This window comes from Platalea leucorodia, assembly GCF_965183815.1.
Source record: "Platalea leucorodia genome assembly, chromosome: 5".
NCBI classification, from domain to species: Eukaryota; Metazoa; Chordata; class Aves; order Pelecaniformes; family Threskiornithidae; genus Platalea; species Platalea leucorodia.
The window spans coordinates 80,620,809-80,636,909 of record NC_138827.1 but is presented as its reverse complement, the minus strand read 5'-3'; the positions used below and the strand labels follow the sequence as shown (position 1 = coordinate 80,636,909).

General features: G+C 42.1%; 1 protein-coding gene across 1 annotated transcript in view; it reads left to right on the top strand.

Moving 5' to 3' along the window:
* Positions 1 to 16,101, top strand: part of CERS6 (ceramide synthase 6) — a gene marked incomplete at both ends in the record, with an annotated part of 127,997 nt that overhangs the window by 40,982 nt on the left and 70,914 nt on the right. Inside the window, one exon of the mRNA XM_082311768.1 lies at positions 1,487 to 1,617. Coding sequence (XP_082167894.1) covers positions 1,487 to 1,617 — 131 coding nt within the window. The remainder of the gene's footprint in view (positions 1 to 1,486; positions 1,618 to 16,101) is intronic.

Here is a 16,101-nt window from a genome sequence, read left to right as displayed (position 1 = left end):
TTTTTTTTTTTTTTTTTTTTTTTTATTTATTTATTTTTCCTTGCAGAATCTGCTAGTCCGACACAGGGCCCGAGTGTGTGAAGTGATCTAATTAATGCCTGTGAGTCATGGCAGCAGCTGGCACACACGGCTCCCAGCACCTAGTGCACAGCAATGAGTGGGAAGAGCTCCAAAGGAAAGGATCTACTTTCCTGCAAGAGTTTGGTAGGGCTGTCTGGTAGCTGCTCTCAAAGAAACTGTCCACTTTAGCTAGCCACCTTTTTTGAGCCATGTGCAGCAGTTCTCTCTGGTCAAACTCCCAAGAGCTGCATCAGTCATTTGATTTTTCTAAAGTTACAGAGAATGGCTTTTCTTAACCTTCCGTTGAAAAACTAGTGGCTACTTTGGTTGACTAAAAAACCCTCTCCACCTCCCCCCCCACCCCTCCACCCCGAGACGGATGGCAAATACTTCACCCTTCTCTTGTCTCATCCTTTCCCTTCCCTTTCCTTCCCATCTTTTCCTGGAGGCTGACAGGTGAAACTTCAGCCTGACGAAAGCTTTGCTGTTTTACCTCTTGCAACATTTAAAAAAGTCTTTATCATGGCAGCTCTTGTGTCTCATTCAATGTATGTAACTGGCTTGCAGAAATAAAGCTAAAGCTCCAGAAAACAGGTTGTCCAAAAGCTTTTTCTGTTTCTTTAAAAAAGAATGTGATTGGGAGAAATAGATAAATAGTCCTCATGCAGTACTGTACCTGTAGAATTGCTACATGATTGGAAACCTGGTGTGTACCGCTCTTCTATCTGCATAGTAGTCAAATTAAGGACAGACCCATTTTCTTTTGCCTTACCTCTGCACTGGTTTGCAGCTGCTCTAATGGAATGAGAGTTACGCATTTGCTGCTTTGGAGAATAATTGTGTGTAGCTAATTTTACAGAAAAAAATTGTCTCTCCTTATTGTCAAGGTGATTTTCCTTTTGAAGTTGTCCCTGTGTTTAATTACCTTATTTTTTTAAGACTAACATGCACAAACATGGGATATATCTTCTTTCCATGTTAGTCAAACAATCTTCACTACTGCAACAGTTGATAGGACAAAGATCCTGATGCAGGAAGATGGAACACGCATAGCGTGTGGCAGGCAGAGGGGTGTTTGTAAGCCCTGCCACTCGAGAAATGCGTGGCATTTTATCCTTACTTATCATCACTTTCCAAGTTTCAAGGAAGTTTTTATCCCATTGTCCCCTGTAAGTTTCTTATTAGTAATAACCTGTATGCAATATTATAGCATATGTCCTTCTAGATTAATAATAGTCACTGTAAACGTATTTTGATGTGGATCTGCCAGCAGAGATTTCTGTGAAAGTAATTTTATTTCTATGTATCCATGTGTCTGACAGGCAGCCTCTTAAGACATCGAGAAGCGATTACAGTGGTTCAAAATTTAAAGTGGAGTTACTGCAGCTGGGCAAAGAAATAATTTTTGTCCTTCTCTGTTCTGTAGCATCCAGATGAGAAGAGGCTGGAGGGCCTCTCCAAGCAGCTGGACTGGGATGTACGCAGCATTCAACGTTGGTTTCGACAAAGACGCAACCAGGAAAAGCCCAGCACTCTTACAAAGTTCTGTGAGAGCATGTAAGGATGCGCATTCTCTTCTTGAGTCTTGTTGAGCCTGTGTCCTCATCAGTTTTCCCCTTTGTTCTTCATGGGTGTTTTTGTGGATGGGTAGAAAATGATACAAATGGTTAGAATATAACTTCTTGAATGAGAAAAACAATCTTCTTTCTCCTGAAGGAGTTAGATTGTACTTTTTGTGTACTTTCAATGGTGAAAAGCTTTCAGAAATCAGGTGGTTGTGATTCTATACTGTCAGGGTGCCAGCTTGATCCTTTGAGACAAATTGCCTGGTGTTAGGCTGGGGAGCTGTCTTTATGGCACAACCTTTAGCTATACAACCTGACAGAGATCTGAGGTGGAGGACTAAAGATAAAAGCCAGTTGGGTTGTTAAACCCCTTCTTTGTTTTTTCTCATCCCAGGCTTGTCCGCTTTACTAGCCCATTTCCTTGAGTGCACTGAACTCTGAGAAGCTAAGGCTCCTATGCTTTCTTTACGAAGTTATTTTTCACCTGTCAGGGTTTACTTCTAAGGAATCTGTATCAGCACCCAGCTGCTCTTCAAACTGGTTATCTACATAAAGGTCGTTTTTCTAATTAGACTCCATTGTTTTTGGTATCTGAGTTACATTTCCATGCCAGATGGATTTAACATATTAATACTTAATCTGCATTGAAAGAGCATGGAAGATGAAATCTACTTAAAATATTTACATGTTTTTCTTAAAGGAGGACTGATAGACATTGAATTAATAACAAAACACAAAGAACAACACTAGTTTATTTGAAAGACTCATTAATTCCAAGGCTCAGCCCTCTAGCACTGCTGGATGTTTTTCCTTTGATGTGGAAGGTCATGCATTTAAGGCGAATTTTACATGCAAATTTTTACAATCAAGAGACTCGGCAACTATTGCTGAGGCCATAAACAAGTATTGGCTTTTTTCCACCCAGTTGGTCAAGTCGTTGTGTTATTGCTGGCTTAAAACTCGAGTTACACTTTTTGTTAGCTGGGAAAGAAGTGTTAGGTAGAAGTGTCAGCAGAAATAGAGGAAGCCTATTTAAGTTAGAAAGCAGATCTTAGTTAATCTGGTTTTCCAAATTTTGGGGTTTTTTTATTCCTCACAATTCTTAAATGATTTATTTAAGAAATTGCAAGTAAAGAAATCACAAAAACACTGCAGACCAGCCAGAGAGGGTGGGTGTGGGGGTGGGTGTGTGTGTATAAAAAAACCAACTTGTGGAATATACTGTTGTATCAGTCATGCAGAGTTCCTAAATATATTTCAAACTTTTTCCTTTTGTAAGTTTCCTAAGTATTTTCTTTAAACTTTATTTCCCTGTGGAGACATACAGGAAGGTTCATAATATGGTCCTGAATAAATAATGTATTAAGGCATTTTTTTCTAAAGCCAAACCATAGGTGAAATGTTATTCGAGTAGTAACTGATAGTTACTTTCAACTAAGGACTGAATAGGAACGAAATTAGAAGAGTTACTGTTAAGCATATTGTCTCTCTAGCTCAGAGAATGAGTCCCTTTTTTTTTTTTTTTTTATTTTAGAAGAAAGATAAATTATCTAAAGGTTATTGCCCTTTAATAAACAGAGGAACTTAACTGCCAGAATGCTTAAGTCCTTTCCTTGGTACAGCTAAAATCCACCCTACTTAATATTTAATAAAGCCAGGCAGGGTGAGATTATGGATAAAACTAGTCATTCTGTTGCCAGCAGCTGGTGGTCTTAGAGTTACTAGTTTTTGAGATCAGTGAAAAACAACCTTTTTTCTACAAGGATTGTAGCTGTTAATGTATACACTTGTCTGCATAACTTGTATGAAAGGCTGTGGAATCTTGGAAAAAAATTAAAACTCTGTTACTGTTAGAGCTAGCATATTTGGGCGGTATATTTGGCTGCTTCTGTAACTCAGGTCAAAGACTACACTCTCTTGCATTAGTGCCAGCACACCTGAGCTGACTTAGAGGTAGAAAAAACTTAAATGTACCATGAAACACAGGCACAGATGGGAAAGTTATGGGTGCTGAACTTGCTCCTTTGTGGCATACGTTATGGAAAAGCCATGCAGATGAGAGCTATGAATGCAAACTGGAAGGTAAGGTCAAGCTGTAATCAATGTCATTAACATACGCTGACAGAATTAAGTGCTAGCTTCATTTAGAGAGAGCCATTGGGCATTATTGCAATATGTGTACTTAATAGTAATGATAATACTTGTCCAAAAAGAAGCAAGGTGGCGTAAATAATAATAAGTGGATAGTTCAGGTTCTCTCTGCTCGTGGTTTGCAGAAGGTGCAGTGGGAGTTGCCTCTCCATCTCCATATGTACATGCTGCTGTGAGAATGTGGTGTTATCCAACCGACTGTGTGTGTGTTACACTGAGAGCATTTCCAGTGGTGCATTGTGTGCCATCGGCCGTCTAGTCACACATGCTGGATGGAGTTGTTGGCAGGTAGTCAGAATAGCACTGGGAAGCCCGGGATACCCTTTTTTTCCCCCTCAGTATGGGTGTTAAAACAGTTGTCTAGTTAAATCAGGGCTCTAACTGTAGTGCTTCACTTCAGTGTGTTTGGAGCAAACTGTGTGAGGTCTGTAGCCTTTTCACAGCTATTGAGTTAATGGGGTGGCTTTTTGGATGAGGAGTCCATGTGTGGCAGCTGCTTCGGAGCTCTGGGCTGCGTAAAGCACGTGTTCCCATGACAGTCGTGGGAAGGGGAGCACTCCAAGTCTTCAGTAACTGGGGCGCCAGTGGAGAGTTTTGTAGCCCTGAGAGAGAATAAAACATGCCCTTATGTAATAAGCAGGCACAGAGCAAGCAAAATGACAGCGATCCCCACCTACACCTTCAACTGTTGAGCTGCTGTTGTCCTTCCAGAGAAGACTTCAGTTTTGCTGGCAACTGCATTGATTGACTGTGACTTGGGAAGAAAAGTGACAGCAAACGTGGAGCTGCTTAATAAGAGCTCAAACTCTTTTTGCATGGAGACGATTCAATTTACTGCTAGAAAAAGTGTTTCTTGGGCCCAGAGTGGCTTTTCCATGATGCAAAGGAGAAGGCAGCTGTGCCAGGAGGGCCATAGGCCATTTCTGGCTGCCTTATCTTTCTTGCCAAATGAGTAGTGTGGGTACTATCTAAGGTAGAAGAGCTTCAATAGGACAAAGGCTGAGAGTGAATCTCAATGATAAACACGCTTGGCTGGGATGAATGACATCCATGATGCAGGCCCAAACAGACTAAACCAGTAACTTAATCATTAGATTCTTCTTGTCCCAGATTTCTCACTTTCTCTACCCCTTCCCTTCTTTTTCTTTTCAAGCAACTTCAGTTCTGGTCCTAAACAGTGCAGAGAAACTCCAAAACCTACTTCCCCCCCCCCCCGCACTGTAGTGAAAATAAATTACTTTTCAGGGACATTAACCAGCAATCACCCCAGAGAGTTTTGTGTGTCAGTCTGAAAGAGAAGGCACCGTTTGATTGTCAGTGCTGTGGAGATCACTAATGGTGAGACTTCAGTGGCATCGTGTACCTGCTTAAGATTTCGGATGTTATGGTGATAAGTACCTATACGAAATATGAAATAGATCATTTCACCAGCTGATGATTCATGATATAGTATTAGTCAGAAAGACAGTAATAAATGGGATGCTGAGGATTACTAGCAAGTAAATGGGTTGTTTCTCAAGGATTTGGTGATTCTGACATGAAACTTGGAGTTAACAGCAGTGTATGTAGTCACTATGAAAGGCGTCCACCTAGTATAACCTCAGATTGTAATGCTCAGGCACTTAGCTTACTATATTAGCTGCAGGGGAGAGTCTGACCATAGTTTTTCTTTCTCTTGTGGGAATTTAGGCAGTTTTGCACCTTTCCTCAGCTTTAAAGATCCAAGGTGCATAAAGCAGAAGGAAAAGTGGTGAACTGAGCGTGCAAAGTGGACTTCCCTACTGCCATGCATTTCTGTTGGTTTTTATTCTTTTCTCTCTGTCCCCATGGTGCAGCCTAACATCAAGGAAAGACAAGCTTTCTCCTCAACAAGAGTAGGGTAAGGACCTTGAGCTCTGTACTTTGCGTATGCAGCACATGAGAGAACCCAGAAAGTGGCTTACCTTGAATCTTTTCTGAAGCTCATGTGGTTTCTGTGTTTTTCATGGAGAGTATCTGCAGTACTTTGCAAGGCTAAAAGTTGCTTCTGCAGAGGACTATCAATCTATTTATAGGCAGGTGATATAAATTGGATCAAATGCTCTAACGACTCTGCTGGAGCATAGTTCTAGCACAGAAATGTTGTTTGGGTTTGGTTTTTTTTTTTAATTAAAAAAAAAGGTCTCTGGCCACAAATAAGTTCCCAAAAATGTCTTAAGGAAGAATGTTGCATCTGAATATAGTGGCATGGGAATTCCAGGCATGGAATAAGCTAGTGGGGAAAGGGCTTCAAGGTATGCTGGGGATGACTGGGAGGATGTAACTCTTGGAAGACCATGAATGGTGACTTTGCAGATTGCTGGACAGAATACAGGATCCAAGAATGTCTTTGTTAATGCCTGACGTGTCAAAGCCAACGTAGTAGTGATTCCCAAACCACTTCCGGTTTCTTCCTGGTTTCAGTGTATTGCACTGCCGCTCACGCTACCAGTGCATAGGCATGTCTGCTTTTCTCAAAGACTAAACAGTATAGAAAGAGCAAGCATCCTGTCTTCCTCCCTTGTTCGGAGCAAAGGAAAGGAACCTGTGATGCCCTAAGTTATTAGCCTAGGACCTTGGAATGTCATCAGGCTCATGACTTCTCTGTCCTGCAGCTATGTACATTTAAGCAAGCTGTTTATTAGAGACATTTACATGGTTTCGAAGGAGTGGCTGGCAGAAACGTATGGCCAAGAGAGTTTTTTGAGTTTATGCAACAGTCTGCATGTGAAAACATGGAAATGTGCAGACTGAAGAGCCAAAGATTGGGTTTTTTTCCTCATTCTTCTCTAGAAAAAGCTTGGATACTAAAGTATCTGTAAGTGGGGTGTCTTTTAGTTTTCATGTGGGGGAGAGAAGAGTCTCTGTCTCATCTCCTAGCCAGAACATGTTCTATTTCCTAAGGAATTGAAAATGTATTTATGCACGTTGCTTTTGGGGAGATTTTGTTTATCTTTAGCTGTATATATATGTGTGTGCACATGTATGCATACAGATAGAGACTTTTCCGACAGAATAATTTTCTTTGCTTATCTTGCACATTCGTGTGAAAATTTTATGGGCAGTTTGCAGCTTCTTGGTCATATTACTTATCTTGACTACCAGAGTAATTCTCTTCTACAAAATTGTACTGGAAAGATAACTATTTAAGGGAAAGAAATTGAGACAGCTGCTTGGTTGTTGAAATTCTGAACTGTGCTGATACAAATCTTAACAAAGCACATAAAAGAATTCATCAGTCTGTGCTTTGTGTGTAGCAGTAAAGCAGTAGAAAATAAATAGGCATCAAAAAGCTTCTAGCTCTGAATTTTTAATAGCCTCAGGCCCTCTTAAGTCAGCTTCAAAAACACTGCTGAATACAATGATCTTTGAGAAGCAAAACTATGTGGTAAATAGTATTATGGGTCCGTTTAATTCTGATTTGTGAATGCAGGTTTTCAGCTGCCTCAGTGCCACATGCAATGGAGGACTAACCAGTGTTTCACAATCAGAAAAGAGAACAAGGGGATGGGTCTGTAAAGCCACGCTACATGCTCTGGGGCAAATGTGATAGTTACTCTTCGTTGGCCATAGAATTACTAAATCGCCCTCATTTTCCTCTGCTGTTTTCCATGGGGCAGTAATGGCTGTTCCTCCTCACTCTCACAGGTACAAGGCATAACCTCTCCCTGCTGCTCTGGTCTGTTCAGGAGACCTAAAGCACTGATAACTCAACCAGCTGCTTGGTGAAAGGGAAACTGCACACCTAACTAGTATGCTCATAAAAAGTTAGAGGTTTTCCTTGCTATTATAATTCTGGATTACTATTTTTTTTAACTGGGCAGATACTTAGTTCTGCTGCTCCTTCTCTTAGTAATATCCTGCAGTGGGCTGCGTGCTGCATCCATCTGCTCCTGGGACAGGTGCTTCTGTTGACAGATGATCATAGGACAGCAGTCTCGCCTGAAAGAGAAAGCATCAAGGAAAATCCAAAATTTCTGGAAGTCACTGTGAAATAGCAGCAAACTCTTCAATGAGGCATAGTACTGGAAGCCTCTAAGTAATTACTATGATTCCTTTCTTCTGGAACACTTCGTACTGAAACAGTTTATAGGACTGATAAATGTTTATACAGGTGAAAAAAGTGAGTAATTTGCATATTTTTCTTGCTGATCCTTAGATTCTTTACTTCTTTTCAGTATTTCAGTTAGCTTTCTGTGACCTTGTATGAAATATTCATCAGTGGTTCACAGGAACTGTTATGATACTGAAACAGCTACTTTATAGTTCTGTTAGTGGTGTCTGAAGAACACAGTATAGTGTAATATCATTGAGGAGTAGGAAGTGTATATTTGTGTACGCCTCTATGTGTCTGGATGTAGATTTTTGATATTTGGTTTTTTCCTTTCTCCCTGCTATGTATGGCCTTAAAACAAAGGGAGTTGGGCAGGAAGAATAAGAGGAGGAGTGTTCCTTCAAGCACAATAGCTGGGTTTATAGCCAAGAGACTGCTTTGGCTCAGGTCAGGCAACAAGGTGGTTTCCCCAAAGCTGCTATCTCAAAATACCACTGTGTTAAAACAGATTAGTAAAGGGAAAGCCAGGGAAGCTGTCAGCTGCTCTGAATGACCCAGTTTCTCTCAGTGCCAGTGTCAAGCTGAGAAGTTGCTCAGGCTAACTTCTTTTAGCCTACGGGAACATCAAGTTGAGGCTAGATGGTGTGAACACGGATTTTTCTTTAAATCCACTCAGCATTGAGGCATCCTACTTTACTTTGAAGAAGTTTCTCAGTGTCACTGTTTGCTGCTGCTGTCTGTATGCTCCAGCTGTGCCAAGCTTATTATATCAAAAGGAAAGAGGAGCAACTGCTCCATGATCTGTTGTTGTAAAACAATGTGTCCTTTTCAAGTTAATAATCTGAGAAATTACTCTCACTTAGCATAGATCTTCATGGCTGGCAGGATTTTTTGTTGTTGGAACCAACAATTTTATTTTTATTTTTTATTATTACACACACACAGAGCCCCGTCCACAGTTTTGATTTTTTTTTTTCCCATGTGAAGTCCTTACTGGTTTGTAGTAGTTGCACTTAAAAAAAACAGTAAAGGTTGAGTCTGACAGCCTTCATCAGAAGTAAAGACCACTTTAATGGTGTTTTCTGAAGGTCTTTATTGATTACTTTTTTTTTTTTCTTTACTGAATGTCATGTAACTAAGTAATGTATATTTTTCCATTAAAAGATATGGGAGCTTCATATCAATGAATCCTGATAGCAGTATGTCATAAAACTGCTGGTGAAAGTAAATTGGTGGTTCTTAAATAGCTATAAATTGCTTGTAAAGCAAGAAGTGTGTTCTTGTTTGGTTTGGATTTTAACCACTAGAAGAAGGGAGTAGTAAACCTGCTGTGTGATTTCTAAGGTAAAAATGCTAGAGAAGGAACAACTAATAAACAGATTCTTGGTGTTATCAATCAAACTTGTGAGGTTCTATTATCGTTTTCATTATGTTAAGTGTCTCTCTAAAAACAGCAGCTTGAATATCTCAGCTCTCATTTACTTGAAACAAAATAATGTCTAAAAAAGTCACCTTTGCCTCCACAATGGAACCAAAGCTGGAAAATAAGGTGCGCCTTCACTGTCACACTCTATTTTGCCCCAGGTGGTCTCATCTCCCATGGGCTGCACTTCATGAATACTGATTTGCTACTGAACTCCCTTCTGTGGCGATGCTGCTACCTCTTGCCAAAAGGGAATGCAGGCACTATTGAAAGGATAATTCATTGCAAAGATAATTCATTCCAGGTTTCCTCCAGACAGATGATATGGGTATAAAATTTGCCAAATCTGACTCTTCCAGCTGGGATAGTCTTGTTATCCAAGCAGGACTAGTGCCTCTACGTTGTGCCATAGGGCAAGCAGCACATGCTTGGTGTCAGGCTATAAAAACAACATCCTGGCAAGGTGCGGTACATCAGTCTTAGTATTTCAGAAACGTGGATCCTTCTTGCAGAGATGGGAGAAAAGAAAGGGAGGGATGACAAAAAAACCCACAAACCCACAAATTCTCATGATGTTTCAGAGCTATATTTCATATGAATGTAAAGTAGATCCCGGGATCTACTTTACATTCATATGAAATGAAAAACAGTTTTTCACACTCTGTGTAATTAAACAGGATTTCATGTTTCTTTCAGGGAATTCATTGCTCTCCTGAGGCAATAATTCAGCAGTAATTTGTAATTAAAGAGATTGTTTTATTTACATGGGCAACTAGAGTTCTTGGTATTGTTCTGATAAATAGATTGTATCCAGAGCTTGCTTAGAAAACTGTTGTGAAGACTAATCTTAAGTCTTTAACTATAAAGTGTCACACATGCTGAAACAGGAGTACAGAAGTAAGGTAGAGAAGAGCCACGTCAGCAAACAGCATTTGTGGAATGAAGGGCATAGCAGGGAGTAGGGGCTCAGGTGTTGGCAGAGTCAGATTTGTGAGGCAGCTTGGCAAGGGAGGATGTAGGTTTTGAATGAGATATGGAGGGAGTTGGAGTTTGCGAAATTGTTCCAGAACAGGGAAGATGTGACCTTCGCTAAGTGCAAGAAGAGTTTATTATAGCTGCAGGTAGTAGGGAAGTTGAGATGAGTCACAGATGCCAAAAAGGAGACTCTAATTGAAGTAATCTAGCAAGTGGCAACTAAAGTGTAGAGAGTAGCAAAGACGGTCTGGCAATACTTATGTACAGTAAGCACATAAAGTACTGCGATTTTATCACAGTACTTTAAGAGTTACATCTAGACTCTGAGATTGATACATTTGAGGACCTATTATTCTCTTAAGAGTATTATATCTAATAACATCACAGAAAAGGAAGAGAGATGTGCTTGAATGCAAGGCCTCGATAGAAGGTAAAAGAATGAGGCATTTATATTAAGACTCATGTCAGGAAAACTAGTGCTGTGCAAGAAGTCCTGGAGTCATGTGTGGGTATATAAAGCTAAGACAGAAATCCTGCTCCATTTTACATCAGGGTGAGATGTTGCTCCTTGAGAGTAGCACTCAACAGCTGCGTACATTACTGCTTCCTTTGTCTGATACCACAGTAGGCTGAGTTGAATTTATGTTTCTCTTTAAGGCATATGTGAAGTCAGTGCAAAAGAGTATTGATGAAGCTTTTTATTTAGTGTAAGTATGCTTTTTCATATGATGTTGTTCAAAGCTAGTTCTCTGATGGCTTCCCTGCTTGTATTGGGTTTGCGTGGCGAGGTTTTGGTAGCAAGGGGGCTAGACGGGTGGCTTCTGTGAGAAGCTGCTAGAAGCTTTCCCTATGTCCCATAGAGCCAATGCCAGCCGGCTCCAAGACGGACCTGCCGCTGGCCAAGGCTGAGCCAATCAGCAATGGTGGTAGCACCTCTGGGATAACATATTTAAGAAGGGGGGGAGGAAAAAAACCTGTGCAATTGCAGCCAGAGAGAGGAGTGAGAATATGTGAGAGGAACAACCCCACAGACACCAAGGACAGTGAAGAAGGAGGGGCAGGAGGTGCTCCAGGCGCTGGAACAGAGATTCCCCTGCAGCCCATGGTGAAGACCATGGTGAGGCAGGCTGTCCCCCTGCAGCCCATGGAGGGTAACAGTGGAGCAGATATCCACCTGCAGCCTGTGGAGGACCCTACGCCGGAGCAGGTGGATGCATCCAAAGGAGGCTGTGACCTCATGGGAAGCCCGCGCTGGAGCAGGCTCCTGGCAGGACCTGTGGCCCCGCGGGGAGAGGAGCCCACGCTGGAGCAGGTTTGCTGGCAGGACTTGTGATCCCATGGAAGGGACCCATGCTGGAGCAGTCTGTTCCCGAAAACTGCAGCCCGTGGGAAGGACTGATGTTGGAGAAGTTCATGGAGAACTGTCTCCTGTGGGAGGGACCCCATGCTGGAGCAGGGGAAGAGTGTGAGGAGTCCTCCCCCTGAGGAGGAAGGAGCGGCAGAAACAGCATGTGATGAACTGACCGCAACCCCCATTCCCTGTCCCCCTGCACCGCTGGGGGGGAGGAGGTAGAGAAAATCGGGACTAAAGTTGAGCCCAGGAAGAAGGCAGAGGTGGGGGGAAGGTGTTTTAAGATTTGGTTTTATTTCTCATTACCCTACTCTGATTGGATTGGTAATATATTAAGCTAATTTCCCCAAGTCGAGTCCCCATGATGTTAACTGGTGAATGATCTCTTCCTGTCCTTATCTCGACCCACAAGCCTTCCACTGTATTTTCTCTCCCCTGTCCAGCTGAGGAGGAGGAGTGATAGAGCGGCTTTGGTGGGCACCTGGTGTCCAGCCAGGGTCAACCCACCACACTGCTGTAAGAGAAAGAGGGTAAGACAGTACTGGTTGCCTTGAGTTACATAAAATGCAGTAATTTGTAGCCTGAGTCCCTGAACATATGAATAAGTTAATGGCTGGCAAGCTGTCCTAATTTAAAGTTGTGAGAACACAGTGCAGCCGCTGACAGCAATTTTAATTCTTCCCTAACACTTGCTCTCTGATGAATCAGGACTAAACATCTTGCACGTACCTGCTCTCCAACACACAGCTTGCTCAGCGCTCGCACTTCCAAGTGCATAGTCTGGGCAATCACGCCCAGCTGCTACAGTGTGGTTTGCTGTGGGTTTATGCCTCCAGCTTTGCTTCTCGGAGCATCTGTATTAGGCTCTGGAGTATTCACATTTCTTTGGTGGTCAGGCTGGATAAATAGCTTAATTATACATCCTTTTATGATTTTATTATGTGCTTTTGTGCTGTGGGGTGCTTCCACATGCTGGCTCAGGCTGTAGTTCAGCAGCACAGGCTACTGTTGCAGCTCTAGTAAGCAGTAAAGGCCACCACCCTCACTTCTGCATCCTTGCAGTCCCATTTGCCCTGCCCTGTGCCAGACAACTGGCTGTACAGCTGTTTTGTAGGGCAGCACACTATATATTATCGGGGTTAAAGGTCATCCTGCATAAAAATATAGGGTGCTTGTCAGTCAAATTTTCCTGTCGTGGGTCACAAGGTGGTCACATCAGCATGCTGGAGTACTGTTGCTTGTGGTGGTGGGGAATATGTGTGCATCCAAGTAACAGAAGGGAAACCGGGGAGGCATGGGCAGTACTTGTGTCCAATATGAAGGCTCAGGTTTTGCTGTGGTGGAGGGGAGAAGGCGGGGGGAAATTGCTGCGGCCACCTGGCCCCTTCTGACGTGGCAGGGTGGGAGAGCATGGTGTGGTGGAGCAGGGCATGGTGTGGTGGAGCAGGGCATGGTGTGCCATGCGGTGGTCTAAGTGCATCTCTTCCTGCTGCCAGCTCTATACGAGTGCTTAGATCAACACTGGCTGAGAGAATGAATGCTTTTCTGCTGAACAGCTGCTCCTATGGCTATGTTCACAGCCTTTATCTAACTCTTCCTATCATTATTTCTCAATTTTGAATAGTAAAATACTGAGTCTGGCTCTGCTCTTGTTGCCCTCATATCCCACTGCACTAGAAAGTTCAACTGTCTGGTGAAGGTGGGAGTAGAATTCTTCCAACTCCATAGTATGCTACTCAAGAGGCTCCAGTTAGTTTGGGACTGGTATGAAACAGACCCCAGAATTGGGCAGGGTTGGCAACTTCCCTTGTGATTACTTTGCTACCGTACTTGCCATGATCATGTGTGAATCTGGTCTATGATCTCCATTTTCTCTTTTTAAGCTGGGCCTCAGGACATCTCTGTGCCCAAACGTGGGACTGGGGGGAAATGTGTCAGGAATTGCCAGCCCTCTTCCCATGCTCTTTTGCTGGAGCAGACAGGCAAAGATGTCCACGCCATGTTGTCATAGTTTAACCCCAGCCGGCAACTAAGCTGCTGGCTCGCTCCCCCCTGGTGGGATGGGGGAAAGAATCAGAAGAGTAAAACTGAGAAAACTCGTGGGTTGAGATAAAGACGGTTTAATAGGCAAAGCAAAAGCCATGCCCGCAAGCAAAGCAAAACAAGGAATTCATTCACTACTTTCCATCGGCAGGCAGGTGTTCAGCCATCCCCAGGAAAGCAGGGCTCCATCACGTGTAACGGTTACTTGGGAAGACAAACGCCATCACTCTGAACGTCTCCCCCTTCCTTCTTCTTCCTGCAGCTTTCTATGCTGAGCATGGCGTCATACGGTATGGAATAGCCCTTTGGCCAGCTGGGGTCAGCTGTCCCGGCTGTGTCCCCTCCCAGCTTCTTGTGCACCCCCAGCCAGCTCACTGGTGGGGTGGTGTGAGAAGCAGAAAAGGCCTTGACTCTGTGTAAGCACTGCTCAGCAGTAACTGAAACATCCCTGAGTTATCAACGCTATTTTCAGCACAAATCCAAAACATAGCCCCATACTAGCTACTGTGAAGAAAATTAACTCTATGCCAGCCAAAACGAGCACACATGTCCTCAGACTATGCTCACTGTATTTTTAGACTGTGCTATAAGTACTTTTCATTTTGCATCTTATGAAATTCCCCTCTTCCCTCAAATTGGATTAGTTAAAACTTGGAGTTCCCTGCCCTTACTGCCTTCTGTGACACAGTTTTTAACACAATTAATAAATTTAAATTAACTCATATGCTGGTCCTGCTAAGACACCATCACTTAACATTATCATTGCACATTAAGCAAGATCATAATAAATTAACTAGGTTTCCATTCTCTTGCGGTTTGTGTGTGCTCATCATTATTTTATGTTATGGAAATTAAATAATTCTTCCTTAAGTTCTAGTTAACATGAACGCTAGTTCAAAATTACAGTCAAAATATAATGATTAAAGGCAACTAAAGGAAAACCGCAAAGACTGCAGTATCTGCTGCTTTTTTATGTTCCATACACCTTGAATTGTCTAGCTCTTGATTATGGAGGAGACCTGCTGGCTTCTTCAGTCAGCCTCAGCTTTAAATGGAGGTACCAAACACTGCAGACAAGTGGCTTGAAAGGGAAGGAACATGGAGACAGAGCTGGCGTTTTCAGAAGAGCCATAGGCGATGTACAGCCAAGAAAGCAAGGGCTCAGTCTGGGATGCTACAGACTTCAAGACTACTTTTGATGCTTAGTAGATGGGATGCACAGGGCTTAAAAACTGACTCTTGATGGTTTGGGGAGGATCTTCTGTAAATTCAGCACAGGGTTTTCTCCCAGTTTCTCTCATGTTCTACTTGAAGCCTTGGGCTTCTTCATCTTCACCAATAGTTAGTGTGTTTGCCTGTGATACTGATCTCTCCTAAGTGGTAGATTTCAGGTACTGTATCTCTTGTTCTCTTGTTAAAAATATTTTATTGCTGCCAAAATTTGAGGGCTTTTTTTATTTCTCTTAAATGAAACTTTCCAATAATAAAACCATTCTTGCCCAAGTGGAATAGCAAATAGTATAAAATAGTTATTATCTATGAATAGCGAAGGTTGCGTTTACTTCTCAAATCTGTAATGGTGCTTGTCAGTTCTTTATTTCATCTGTGATACCGGATTTAAAAGCTGAGCGAAAGAGCAGAAAGACAGCAAAAACATTTATCTTCTTCCCTTTCACAACATGTTCTGCTTTTTTCATTGCTTTTATCCTGTAGGTTTGGTGTTTGCTTCCTTTATAGGCCTTAGCGGTTACTTCTGCAATTTTTGCCATGTACTTTTTACCTCATTATGGCTTTGTCTTTTCCTAGAAAGTTATCTTTTCTAACATGTTCATTTTGTTACCAATCCAAACTATTCTTTGTTTGACCTGTTATGTATTTGCAGTATGAAAGCCACATGAGCAATGTTCACTTAGGCTGTAATAACTTTATGAAACACATTACAAGCAAGTATTTATTTATAAAGAGTTACTGTCAGATTCAGAATAAATTCTTCATTCTTATGTGGATGCAGATTTTTGGATCTTCAGTAAATGCAGATATCCACCAAGTTCTACTTTTATTTTCATTTAAAAAAGAAAGACAAACGTGAACAAAATGCTAATTTAGAAGGATACCCTTCTTATTCCCATTTCTGCTGTCTTCAGAGTTGTTAGCTGTTCTGCATGTGTAGCACTAGCAAATGGTGTTTGTCAAATTCACACTGAACCCGTATAGATTTGGTCCAACGGGAGCTCCCCAGGGATGCCTTTTGTAGCAGGTTTTTCTCTTCCACAGGAGGCTGCAAACTACACAGAATCAGAAGTCCAAAACTATTTGGTGTCTTTCCCTATTTCAGTCTCTAGCAAAAGAAAGAAACTTGAGTGTGACTTGTTCTCTACGGGTTGCTAGTCACAACCAACCTATACCAAAATACCTTACTCACTGAAGGGTAGTGGCAGTAAGGTTTTATTTTGTACACGGC